At 36.0% G+C, this 13,729-nt stretch overlaps 1 protein-coding gene across 4 annotated transcripts; it reads right to left on the reverse strand.

The window, feature by feature from the left end:
- Window positions 1-1,182: 1,182 nt before the first annotated feature.
- Window positions 1,183-13,272, reverse strand: LOC107029708. Of its 4 annotated transcripts, XM_015231149.2 has the most exons (8): window positions 13,006-13,270; window positions 12,833-12,890; window positions 11,762-12,058; window positions 11,613-11,661; window positions 11,426-11,520; window positions 10,754-10,878; window positions 2,244-2,307; window positions 1,558-1,691 (listed from the first exon to the last, which is right to left on the reverse strand). In XM_015231149.2, exons 1-7 carry the CDS (start codon window positions 13,140-13,142, stop codon window positions 2,247-2,249), a joined length of 822 nt encoding a protein of 273 aa, XP_015086635.1. In that variant the 5' UTR covers window positions 13,143-13,270; the 3' UTR covers window positions 1,558-1,691; window positions 2,244-2,246. The 4 variants fall into 4 exon arrangements, with proteins under 4 accessions (XP_015086636.1, XP_027775283.1, XP_015086635.1 ...); XM_015231150.2 differs by lacking the exon at window positions 10,754-10,878 and having other exon boundaries at window positions 1,183-1,691; window positions 13,006-13,271; XM_015231148.2 differs by lacking the exon at window positions 1,558-1,691 and having other exon boundaries at window positions 1,951-2,307.
- Window positions 13,273-13,729: the final 457 nt, after the last annotated feature.

A 13,729-nucleotide genomic window follows, 5' to 3' on the forward strand; every position in this document is an offset into this window, starting at 1 on the left:
AAATATCCCTTTTCTACTTAATTTCAAATGCTACTCTATTTTTTTCTTTTTATTTTAAGTTTCACACATTTTATGTCCAAATACCTACTTAACAAGATAGATAGAATGAAAATATCAGCTATCAAGTTATACTATCTAACATGGCTTGTGAACAATTTAATAAGATACATGGTATGACAATAGTATGGAAAGCTGGTCGCCTTTGGAAGCCTTCGCCGGTAACCAAAGCGTATCGTTCCCGCAACCACTTTGGTACTTTGTTTATAGCTTTTTTAAGTTATGCAATAGAAGGGGGGGCTTGCGCTTGAATTGAAGTAGCGCCTTTGGAATATGAGTAGGGCTCCTAAGTGTCTTGTCTTCACTGATCAACATTTAGTTTGGCCTAAGATTTTCTAAGTCCGACGCATCACTTACCTTTCGTCATCGTGGGTCCATAACCATTTTACTACCTATTTATGTGGTTGATATCTTGATCACGGGCATAATCACTCAGCCCTTGAGGATGCAGCTTCTACGGATTGAGGTTATTCCCCGCTAGAATGGGCCAGGCGGGATGGGAAGTCAGTAGTACTAGGGCCTTCGAGTTGGAATTTCCAACTATAAACAAGTGTAGCGAAGTCACCTCCATTCTCGATTTCTCCACATCACTTGTGAACAATTGATTAGATAGGCAGAATAAGGATAATATCAGTCATATCGAGTTAGCATGAATTTAACAAGATAGGTAGAATGAAGACACTACCAAATTATACCAGTCCTTCGTGACTTATAAGCAAAACCATTGTCAAAGGTGTGTTCAAAGCACACTTAAGTCTTAAAGTGAGGCGCAAACCGTTGAGCGTTATGGGTGCTTTAGTGTCGTCATCAAGGCTTTAAAACATAATTTTTCTTGTTAATGAGTGTTATTCCGAAATCATTACACTAAACAATTGATATTTTACTTTACCATTAAAAAAGTTCAGTTTTGTTATCCATATATTTGTTATACGGGCTTATGGTTATTAATTTTAGACTACACATACATATTTGTATTTTATTTCTTCGCACTTTGCTCTTAAAGCCGCCAAAGGATCGGTTCTGTGCTTTTAACACTACTAGTGCGCAATTTAACAAGATAGATAGAATGAAGATGCTAGTGACTACGAGTCATTCCAATTTGACATGACAAATTGACAACAGATGTCCCGGTGCAATTCCAAGGGCAGATAATTGATCTTGGATTTCAAGTTCAAAAGAACGAAGGAAGAGATTCAAAGGGCCTCCCTCGACCTTATTATATATGCAGTATGTACATGCCAACGTTCTTTTGATGTGATTTACTATTGCTGCAAAACATTTTGATTTTAATCCTCTTTGGAGCCAAGATGGTCAAATAGCCTAGTGAGTCTGATGCTCATTTTTCTCCAGGAGTTCTTCAACTGTATATGTGTTTAGGAAAACATCTATTGGACCTTGTTCTCTTGATCTTGTACCTGCTAAGCTTTAAGAGTTCGTTTCTACGTTTAAGCAGTGAAAAAGAAAAGAATAAGAAGTGGGTAATGCAGCAGGTGAAAGAAGCTCAAGCCAACTCCTGCTAATACTATTGCTACCTCCTCCTGAACATTGCGTTACTATGGTCAATAAACAGCGTTAAAGTGGTTCCGGATGACCTTGAGGAGGCCACAGCGCAGCACCTTTCTCCCTCGAAGGATCTGTAAATTTAGTTCAATTTTCTTTTCATTAAACTTAAAAAGGTCATTTTCGCATAGATTCCATAAGCAGAGACAAAACTTACACAGCAAGTTAGCAACTACCCTATTAATGCAGATTTACTGTAGCACCCGACACCTGCCCGTTTAAACCCCTACTTTTCTAGCATTTTAAGGTGAAATTCTAGCTGGCAGTACCTGTGAAATATGTCGACACTATCAGGGAATTGCTAGTAGTAATACAACTAATACATATATTTCATCCTCAATTTGAGCTAAAGACCAGTTACTACGGTTAAATCCTATTCCGTTTGAATAGTACTTATAGATCTTAAGAACTTAACAATTCTGATGAAGAGCCCACCTATTCAATAAATGAAAGGTGTGACACCAGAAACGACCACTCGTACAAGTTTAGACTTTAGATTCACTCGTAAACATAGGCCAATATCAGTACATTCGAATTTAGGAAAGGAAATGAAGGAAAAAGGTATATGGTTGATGTCAATATCAACATTTGCTACTACAAGTTACTACACGCGCGATGAAGCTAACCTCTCACTCTTCGGTTGGGGATGCCCTGGAAGCCAAGCCTTTGATAATATGCCGACACTGAAACCTGACAAGTCATTGAAGCTAATATCATTAAGAATAGCACATGTAGACCCTGCCAATGTAACAATACAGTACTGTACTCTCAGCAATGCCCTTTGTCTCAACACTATTTTTTGCCTTAAACCTGAGGTTGAAATAACATAACATGGAAATACCTACGCATATAAAAGGCCATTGCACCTGCTGCCCTAATCTAACTGATAATTATATGACACTTTTAAGCTATGTTGCTCACTCTCTAAAAATGTTGTCATACCAGTTCCGGATTCTCCAAAAATGCAGAACTTTTGGAGTATCAAATACACGTCGACATTTTTGAAGAGTCCGAGCAACAGCTTTAAAGGGTCCCCAGTAGTTTGGAAATGTCAATTCGACAAACATTATATAGACATCAGGAAAGGAAAAAAGGAATGCTTAATCCTCATCTAGTGGTTAAACTAGGACGCCAGACAGCGTATAACATTTGGGTCACAAATTAAGTCAAACCAAAACAATAAAGATGACAACAAAAAGCATCATTAGCCAATAGATCATCTCATGAGGAAGAATATTTAATGATGATTCATAAAATAAAATTGGTACAGCTGTAATCATTAGCTTGGTACTATGTTAGTGAAATCATTAGCTTGGTCAAGACAGATCCAAGCCTCCCTCTATGTCTCTCCTAGGCTTTTAGAAAGGATGTTTTGAGCACTCCATACCTTGATTGCCTACATTTCCATTCTTCTCCTGTAGCATCTTGTGTGTTGTGGTTATCTTCTTTTGTTCTTTGGAGTTACGGTATAGTGTGGGTTCTTGCCTTTTGATTTTTTTTTGAAACTGGTAACTTTAGTCTATATATCCACAGGTATACTACAACAGAAGTGTAGTTCCCCTTCAAAAGTTTTACAAATTACACAATAAAATAGTCTTAGTCTAAACTGCTACCTATAAACAATCTAGCACATCAAAGATATCTTCTTTCCTAGTTAATCTATCTTGTTTACTCCAAAAATAGAAAGGAGCTAAGCAGTCCTTGAATTTTACATTTTTTTATTTTTAAAAACTGCAATGTTATCCCATGTGAGAATCTTACTACCTAAGATAAGGTTTTGGTAATATACTTGGAGATTCAATGAGGGAGGAGGAAGAAGAATCTATATGACCAACCAAGGATTAAATTGGGTGGCTTGACCTCTGCCCTCGCCTTGGATATAGGGGAGGAGTTGACGGTGATGACGGCTTGGAAGAGTAGTGGGGATGTGGAAAGTATGTGGGATATGACAGTTAGTTGCATTAGGGAAGCAACTAGAGAGATTTTAGAGGTGTCAAGGGGTAACATTGGTAGTCACCGAGGGGATTAGTGGCGGAATGGAGAAGTACAAGGCAAAGTGGAAGCAAAGAAGGTCTACGCAAAGTTGGTGGAATGCAAGGAGGAGGATGAGAAGCAGATGAATAAGGAAATGTACTAAGTTAGCGGTTACAGCCTTCAAACAGTTGTATTTTGAGGTAAGACACAAAGACCGAAATAAGAAACTGTACAGGGCCGCGAAAACAAGAGAGAGGAAGGCCCGAGACCTGAATCAAATACACTTAGGATGAGGAAGGCAAGGTGTTGGCAAAAGAGACTCTCATTAAGCAAAGATGGCAAACCTACTTCCACAAACTTTTGAACGAAGAAGGGGACAAAAACATTATGATGGGTGATTTGAAGCTCTCCATGAAAGATCGAGATTTTGGGTACTATAGGCAGATTTAGGTTGAAGAGGTTAAGTGTAATAGAGCAGGAGAAAAGCGACCAGATCTGATGAGATTCCAGTGAAGCTTTGGAAGAGCACGGACGGGGCAGGTATGGAGTGGTCAGATGGTTTTTTTAGTGTCATTTTTAAGATGAGTAAATTGCCAGAAGCATGAAGGTGGAGCAAGATAGTTATATTGTACAAGAACAAAGGTTATATCCAAAATTGTAACAATTACAGGGGTATCAAGTTGTTAAGCCATATTATGAAAGTTTGGGAGAGAGTGGTGAAGTTGAGAGAGAAGAGGGGTGTCTCCATTTCTGAGAACCAATCTGGATTTATGCTGGGGCAATCGACTACAGAAGCAATCCATCTTGTAAGGAGGTTGGTGGAGAGATACCGGGAAAAGAAGAGGGACCTGTATATGGTGTTTATTGTCCTTAAAAAGGCTATGACAAAGTCCTGAGGGACATCTTCTAGAGATGCTTGGAAGCTAGAGGAGTGGATGACTTACACTAGGACGATAAAGGATATGCATGTTGGAGGCTTGGAGCTAAGACTCAAGTGAGAACGGTGGGAGGAGACTCAGAGCACTTTCTAGTGGAGATAGGATTACACCAGGGGTCAACTCTTAGCCCGTTCCTATTTGCCTTGGTGATGGATGAATTGACACGGTCCATTCACGATGAGGTGCCTTGTGTTGGAATTAATGCATCAATGTTTAGTTTTTCGAAATTGTCTCTTAGTTTTTCAAGAAGTCTCTTTAGAATGTCGTAGTACATGTATCCAGTAAATTTGTGATACATGTATTTAGTTATTTGTGCAAGACTTTTTGTTTTCTATTTTGAATAGTATAAATAGTGATCTAGTTGATGATTGTAATTATCTCAAGTGGCCTTAAATAGCCTATAATAAACTTGAGCATTCTCTAAAGATATTATTTTCCTTCCATATTTCCTACAAATTGGTATCAGAGCAGGTTTTCGTTCTTAATCTGGGGTTAGGTGAAGAAAAAAATATGGCATCCAAAACAAATGAAGGTGTTAATTCTTCAGTTGTTCTTACTCCATTTTTTGATGGAACTGATTTTGAACACTGGAAGATAAGAATGAGAACACATTTGAAAGCTGAAGGTTTGTGGACTATTGTTGCAAATGGCTTTGAAGAGTCAGACAACGATGGTGATCTTACAGCAGCTGAGATGAAAAATCTTGAGGCTAAGTATCGTCAAGATGCAAAAGCCTTGAGCAAAATCCAAATGGGAGTCTCAAGTGTAAATTTTGCAAAAATTGCTACTTGTGAGACTGCAAAGGAAGATTGGGATTTTCTGAAAACTGAGGTGTATGGTGACGAAAAGGTACACACAACAAATCTTCAAACTCTTAGAAGAGAGTTTCAAAATTTAAAGATGATAGAATCTGAAAAAATTGATGAATATTGCACAAGAGTCATGAATATTGTTAATGAAATGAGAAATCATAGTGATACAATTTCTGACCAACAAGTTGTGGAAAAGATTCTAATTAGTGTCACAGAAAAGCATGAGTACATCGTTGCTATCACTGAGGAGACGAAAAATATTTCTAAGCTTCCATCAAAGAGCTAGTTGGATCATTTCGTGCATACAAGAAGCGAAGATTTTTTCGTGAAGATCAACTGAAAGAGACGGCTTTTCAGTCTAAAACAAATGAGAATTCTCAAAATTTCTCAAAAAATCATCAGAAGAAGAATCACAAGCCAAAAAAAAAAGCAGGATCATGATAGTTCTTCCTAGAAGGTTGAAGAAAAAGGTGAGAAAAACTCTAGTCTTTTTTGTAAAGTTTGCAAAAAGACTAATCACAATGCAGAAAAATGTTGGCACAAAGGCAAGCCCCAATGTAACTTTTGTAAAAAGTTTGGCCACGTTGAAAAGGATTGCTGGCACAAGAAACGGGAGCAAGCAAATTTTTGTGAAAAACAGGAGGAAGAAAGGGAAGAAAACCTTTTCTTTGCTTCTAAATCTGATGCTTCAACAAAAAGCAATAAATGGTATGTTGATAGTGGTTGTAGTAATCACATGACTGGAGATGAAAAGGCTTTCCTCTCAATTAATAATAGCATCACTACTAAAGTGAAGATGGGGAATGGAGCCTTAGTTGATGCGAAAGGTAAAAAAACTATTTCGATCAACATGAAAGGAAGTGGTAAGCAAATTCATGATGTTCTTTATGTTCCTGACTTAGAAGAAAATTTGCTTAGTGTTGGTCAACTCATGGAAAATGGTTATTCTCTTGTGTTTAGAGATAATTATTGCAGGATTTATCATAAAATTGAGCCAAATCAAGTCATTGTTGAAGTAAAGATGATAAAAAAAAACTTCTCTTTGCAATTTCATTACAATGCATTAAAAAATGAAACTATAGATGATTCATGGCTTTGGCACAAAAGATTTTGTCACTTGAATTTTCATGGTTTAAAGCTTCTCAAGCAAAAGAACATGGTGCAAGGCCTTCCTGAGATACATACTGAGGTGAATACATGTGAAAGTTGTATAACGGGAAAGCAACACATGAAATCTTTTTCAAAAGGGGTGTCTTGGAGAGCAAGTGTACTTTTGGAACTAATTCATACTGACATTTGTGGACCAATGAAGACTCCATCTCTTGGAAGTCAAAGGTATTTTCTAATCTTTATTGATGATTTCTCAAGAATGACTTGGGTTTATTTCTTGAAAGAAAAGTCAGAAGCATTTGCTACATTCAAAAAATTTAAAGCCCTTGTTAAGAAGCAAAAAGGTTGCAGCATCAAAATCATTCGTAGTGATCGAGGAGGTGAGTACACAAGTCGAGAATTTGAAGAATATTGCAAAAATGAAGGCATTCAGAAGCAACTTACAACAATGTATACTCCCCAACAAAATGGTGTATCTGAAAGAAGAAATAGAACAATTGTTGAAATGGCCAGAACTATAAAGAATGAGAAAGGGCTGCCAAAATATTTTTGGGCAGAAGCAGTGCATACAGCAGTTCACATCCTTAACAGGTGTCCAACAAAGGCATTAAAGGACAGACACCAGTTGAAGCTTGAAGTGGAATTAAACCTTCTGTAAGTCATTTTAAAATTTTTTGGTGTATTTGTTATGCTCATGTACCTGTTGAGAAAAGAACAAAATTGGATGAAAAAAGTCAAAAATGTGTCTTTCTTGGTTATAGTGATGTGACAAAAGGATATAGGCTCCTCGATATCAAAACTAACAAACTTGTTGTTAGTAGAGATGTCATTTTATGAAAAAACATGGAATTGGGAGGATAAAAAGATATAGAATACTGCTATCATATCTTCAAATCAAGAAGAGGATGAGAAAGATGAAGATGTCTCTCAAGGGGGAGAAATCCCAGATTCAGATGATGAAGAACCGCCTCCAAGAGGAACAAAAATGTTGAGTGACATTTATCAAAGATGTAATTTTGCCGGTGTTGAGCCAAAAAATTATGAAGAAGCAATAAAGCATGATGTTTGGAAGAAAGCCATGGAAGAAGAAATTCGAATGATTGAAAAAAATAATACTTGGGAGCTTGTGGCTATTCCTAGAGAAAGAGAAGTTGTAAGTCAAATGGATTTACAAAATCAAACTGAATTAGGAAGGAGATATTCAAAAGCACAAAGCAAGGTTGGTTGCTAGAGGCTTCACGCAAAAACCAGGTATGATTTTTATGAAACTTTCTCTCCAGTTGCTCGTCTTGAGACAATTAGAATTGTAATTGTTGTTGTTGCACAAAAGAAATGGAAGATATTTCAACTTGATGTTAAATCAGCATTTTTGAATGGAAAACTTGATGAAGAGAATTATGTTGAGCAACCTCAAGGATTTTTTGTTCAAGGGGGAGAAGAAAAGGTGTACAGGCTAAAAAAAGCTCTTTACGGGCTGAAGCAAGCTCCAAGAGCCTGGTACAATAAAATTGATACATACATTCTGAAAAATAATTTTCAGAGAAGTAAAAATGAAGTCACTTTGTATGTGAAGAAAGAACATGGCAGCATTATCATTGTTTGTCTCTATGTGGATGATTTGCTCTTTACAGGAAATGATGTAAAGATGATGCAAAATTTCAAACAAGATATGATGCAAGCTTATGAAATGAGTGATCTTGGATTGCTAAATTATTTCTTGAGCATCGAAGTTTCTCAAGTGAAAGAATGAATTTTCATTTCTCAAAAGAAGTATACTAAAAATATTCTTCAAAAATTCAAAATGATGGATTGCAGGTCTGTGGCCATACCATTAGCAGCAAATGAGAAGTTTAGAAAAGATGATGGAGAAAAGAAAGTTAATAGCTCACTTTATAGGAGTTTGATTGGAAGTTTGCTATATCTTAGTTCAACAAGGCCATATATTATGTTTGCTACTAGCTTATTATCCAAATTCATGCAAGAACCAAGCCAAGTGCATTTTGGAGCTGCAAAGCGTGTTCTACGCTACTTGCAAGGAACAATGGATTATGGGATAATGTACAAATTTGGTGGAGATTTGAACTTAATTGGTTATTCTGATAGTGATTGGGCTGGAAGTATAGATGACATGAAGAGTACTTCTGGTTATGCTTTGTTATTTGGATCAAGTATTTGTTCTTGGTTATCAAAAAAGCAAAGTGTTGTTGCTCAATCCACTGCCGAAGCAGAATATGTTTCAGCATCCAAGGCTACTTCTCAAGCTATTTGGCTTAGGAGAATATTTGAAGACATTGGTGAAAAACAAAAAAAAGGGACTGTTCTGTATTGTGATAACAAATCAGCAATTGCAATTGCCAAGAATCCAGTCAGCCATGAAAGATCAAGGCATATTTCCATCAAGTATCATTTTATCCGAGAAGCACAAGAGAAAGGCGAAATTCAGTTGCATTATTGTCAGACAGGAGAAAAACTTGCTGACATCTTCACCAAAGCACTTCTTAAAGAAAAATTTTGCTATCTTCGAGAATGCAGTGGAGTTATCAAGCAAATGCATTAAGGGGGAGTGTTGGAATTAATGCATCAATGTTTAGTCTTCCGAAATTGTCTCTTAGTTTTTCAAGAAGTCTCTTTAGAATGTCGTAGTACATGTATCTAGTAAATTGTGATACATGTATTTAGTTATTTGTAACAAAAGCTTTTTGTTTTCTATTTTGAGTAGTATAAATAGTGATGTAGTTGATGATTATAATCATCTCAAGTGGCCTTAAGTAGCCTATATTAAACTTGAGCATTCTGTAAAGATATTATTTTTCCTTCCATATCTCCTACACCTTGGTGCAAGTTATTTGCTAATGACATAATACTAATTGATGAGACGTGCAACAAAGTTAACGTTAGGTTGGAGATGCGGAGATAAAAGTTGGAGTCTAAAGGGTTCATGTTAAGTAACCTAAAGCAGAGTATTTGGAGTGCAAATTCGGTGAGTCAATGCAAGAGGCAAGTGTGTAAGTGAGCCTTTACACTCAGGCTAACCCCAAGAAAGATAGTTTCAAGTACCTGGGGTCTATAATTCAGGGAAGTGGGGGCATCAATGTTAAAAAGTATCACCGAAACTTAAAGGTAAATTTTATAAAGTGGGCTTGCCAACCAAGAACTCTCATGTTCAAAATATGCATGCCGCAAAAATGAGGATGTTAAGGTAGATGTGCGCCTTACAAGGAACGAGTAGATTAGAAATGAAGATATTCGAAATTAGTGGGATTGGCCTTTATAATGGACAAGATGATGGAAGCGAGATTGAGATGGTTCGAACATGTAAAAAGGAGATTTGCAAATGCCCAGTGAAGAGGTGCGAGAAGTTAGTTATAGTAGGTACAAGAAGTCGTAGAGGTAGACCAAAAAAGTATTAGAGAGAGGTGATTAGACAAGACATGGCTCAACTTCAGGTTACGAAGGACATGGCCTTATATAGAAGAGTGTGGAGGTTTACTGGGGTAGAAGGTTAGTAGGCAGTGGAGTGTTGTCTTGCTTCTGATGGTTTAGGTGCTTGTCGTCGTACTAGCTATAATATGTAGTTTGTTTTCTAATGTATTTTGATTGTCACACTATTTTGTTGCTCTTGTTCCTTTCTTGCAGGATATGCACTGCATCTCTTATAAGTTGTTATGTTTGTTCCTAACTGTTTTCTTACTCCTTTGTACTTAGATTTGCTACACTTGAGCCGAGGGTCTCTCAGAAACATAATCTCTACCTCCACGAGATAATGGTAAGGCTTGCGTACACTCTACCCTCCCAAAACTCCACTTGTGGGGTTCCACTGGATATGTGTTGTTGTTGTATACCTTGGCTATCACTAGCTAGCTAGAGGGAAAAGGTCAAAAACTCAATCTCATCGCAATGATGCAGGTCAAAAGAAAAAGGTGAAACACTAATACAAAGTTCCCACCAACTTGAAGGTTCACATCAAATAGTGCTCAACTTAATAACAATATTTTAACTGTCATTTTAGTTAGAACCACATTGAGAGCCATCATAAGTTCTATGGTTTGCTAAATTTCAATACGAACGACAATCTGCGTATCAAACAGTGAAACTGAAATCTTAGTGCTGAGGATTGAGAAAACTCTTTCCGGATTTATCAAAACACATACTGAGCAAAAGGTTGAATTTTTGCTTTTCTAGGCAGATTTCTGTCTAGCAATGTCAATGGGAAGAAAAGACTAAGAAAATACTTATCATCATAGTCAACAAAAAAAAGAACAAAAAGTTACAGAGTTGTCATATCTAGAAAATTGGAAGTACCAGATTACATCATCGACATTAGAACTATGTGATGTGATTGCTTTAGTAGGGTGAGTATCATCAGCACACGCTTCTCTTTCAAGATTTTTGGTTCGACAACTAAACCGCACTTTGAAAGGCACTATCTGCACCATAACATGCAAATTGCTTGTGAGGCAAAACATATATAGAAGTAAGATAGATCAATATTGTGATGCTCATAATTATAAGGTTCCGGAGAGTGAAGTTAGAAGTATGGTGGACTCTCAAAGGACAATTCTTTATCATTAAGAGTTAAAAGGAGCTTCCAGGTCCATCTTCTCATTTACATCAGATCTTGGTCCAGATACTGATTCAAATTTTACGAGATGCATACAAACAAGATGAAGTGAGGAAGAGAAGGGATGTAAAAACAATCAACCAGCAGAATCATTGCTAGGCAAAGAAAGTTATGGAAAAAAGGGGAGATATGGGACGGAGCTTCTACGTAAAGCATCAGCTTACGAAAGATTTCATTCTCATCATATCGATATTACGGAAGCTTGATGATGATAAATGATTGACTAGCACAACTGGACCAGCAAATAATGACATTTTTTAACTGCCATAAAGAATGCTAACCAGGAGAATATGCTTCTGAAGAACCGAATTTTGATAATTTAGAAATCATAGGGACATCCTATGGGAGTTTACCTTTTTGCTGTACTTAAAATCCCTCTTTGGAAGAAAATGCAGATGCAAGTTGACTGATGAAGGAGCTTCAACGAAGAGGAACAACTTGGTAGGACCTAAAAGGATATCAGAATTAGCAACGAATGGCCAGAAATTATACCTTTAACGTATAACATATATCTAATGGATAGCAATCTCCAATTAATACCAACAGAGGAGCTAGATCCTGCACCCTTTGAAACTAAGACACGGATGGCCTGTGTAAAAACAGAAACACAAAATTCATGCAGCCAAGATATATACAGATATATCTATATAGAAATGTGAGATGCAACATAAATAAACAAACGAAGAAACCTTCTTTGAAAGAGTTTCCACAACTCGATTCCTAGTAAATTCTCCTCCAGAAGCTGCCGATTCACACGAAAAGTTGAGTTCATACACATTAAGAGGACGAAGAGGACTGGACCCAAGAATCAGAATAACTCTTTGAATAGCAGGAAATTCTGTGATCATTAATTGAAGAGCAGTCCTGAGACTGGATATAGTGTTCATTAACTTATCCAGTCTCCTTATTCCCATTCTCACCTCCCTCTTCCTGGAAGCATGATTTCTACGTAAAGAACATGTTTCCGCTTGTACAATAGCTGTCTCCTAGAAAAAGTCAGAACCAGGTCATACTGCCAAGCCTAAAGATATGAGTACTGTAAGGGGTGCTTAAAGAAAATAGCAATGGCTTCAGAAGCAAGTAACATGTCTCTTTCCTTAAGACTAATTTTGCTTCTACCATTTTTAACCTGAAACCTCATTACATTATACACGAACAAAATTAGAGTTCTAAACATTCATTTAGAAAAGCAAAGTATCTAATCATACATATCAGACACCATATTTGTTCATAATATACTTCAAAACTTGAAATAAGTAGTTAAGTTTGGTTTTGATTTATCAAAAGAAGATACTCACTCCGTTCATTTTTATTTGTCCAATGTTTCAAAAATAGGCTTGTCACTTTTAACATATTAAGAAATGGCAATTATTTTTTTCTTATTTTACTCTCAACATTAATTACTTATTGTCCAAAACTACAACTCGCATCAATTAATATGGATATTGTGGTAAAATACTTATACTAATCATCGTTTTTGTCTAAAGTGGACAAGTTAAAGTGATTGAAAGGAGTATAAGTTAATTTAGTTTTTGATTTACTACATCATCTTACCTAAATTCAATATGGAATTTTGAATATCAAAATCTCACTCCATAGAAAGCAAGGTACCTTACATTAAGCCTTGTGACTATTTTCGAAAATAATCCAGCATACTTGTAAAAGTACATAAGCCATATGAGATGATAAAATCTCCAATATCTGTTCCCCAAAGTCAAAAGTACCCCATTACAGTAGCAAAAATGCTTGTGTTCACTTACCAATTCCGCAAATTCAGTGTTCAATTCATCAAATTCAAGAGTGAGATCCTGCAGTAAGCTGCACAATCAAACAAACAACAGAAAGAGGATCAGTTAAAGCAAGCAAACAACAAAAACAAAAAAAATATAAACAAAAATCAAATTAGGAAAACAGCGAGAAATTATATACTTACGAAGGGATTTGCTGGTGCATAAAGAGGATAAAACCTAAGATATCAGTAACAAGATGGAATTTGATAGAGCTATCGAGAGTATCTGAGGCTGTTTCAATGACGGTGAAATCTGTTTCCCCTTCTCCTTTATCTTCCATCTCTAAGGCCTGCAAATAGGAAGCTCTATTGCAAATTCAAATTAACATTTTTAGCGCGCTGGTTTGGGTTTGGGCTCCGATTGTCCGATCTATTTCCCTCTTCCCTTTATTATATGCTACTCCCAAAATATTTATATTGGTTTGTCAAGAATTATACTCTTTCATATTAATTGAGTTATTGATTTATTTCTTTTTTAAGAAATGGAGATTTAAGACACAAATAAGGTATAATTTTTCATTTATATTTTTACTAATTATTGTTAAATTTATAATTAAATATTAATTAATAACTAATTTCAATACTAACTAATAAAGGCTAAAATTTGAAGAATATTTTAAAAATAATTTTGAAAATTGAACAATAAAGTAAATTTGAAAAATGAAAAATGCTTCAAAAAATCAATTAATTTTAAATGGGGAGAGTATCTTTAAAAATTTATGCCTAAGAGAAATAAAAGTTCAAATAACAAAATATCTTGTATAAACAGTACTATTATATAGTTCGTTAAGATGAGTTTATCTTAAATCTGATAGAGATAAAATCGTAAAATAACTTATATCGAAATTGTAGTGTTAAATTTATCTCA

Source organism: Solanum pennellii, chromosome 9, assembly GCF_001406875.1.
Source record: "Solanum pennellii chromosome 9, SPENNV200".
In the NCBI taxonomy this organism is placed as follows: Eukaryota; Viridiplantae; Streptophyta; class Magnoliopsida; order Solanales; family Solanaceae; genus Solanum; species Solanum pennellii.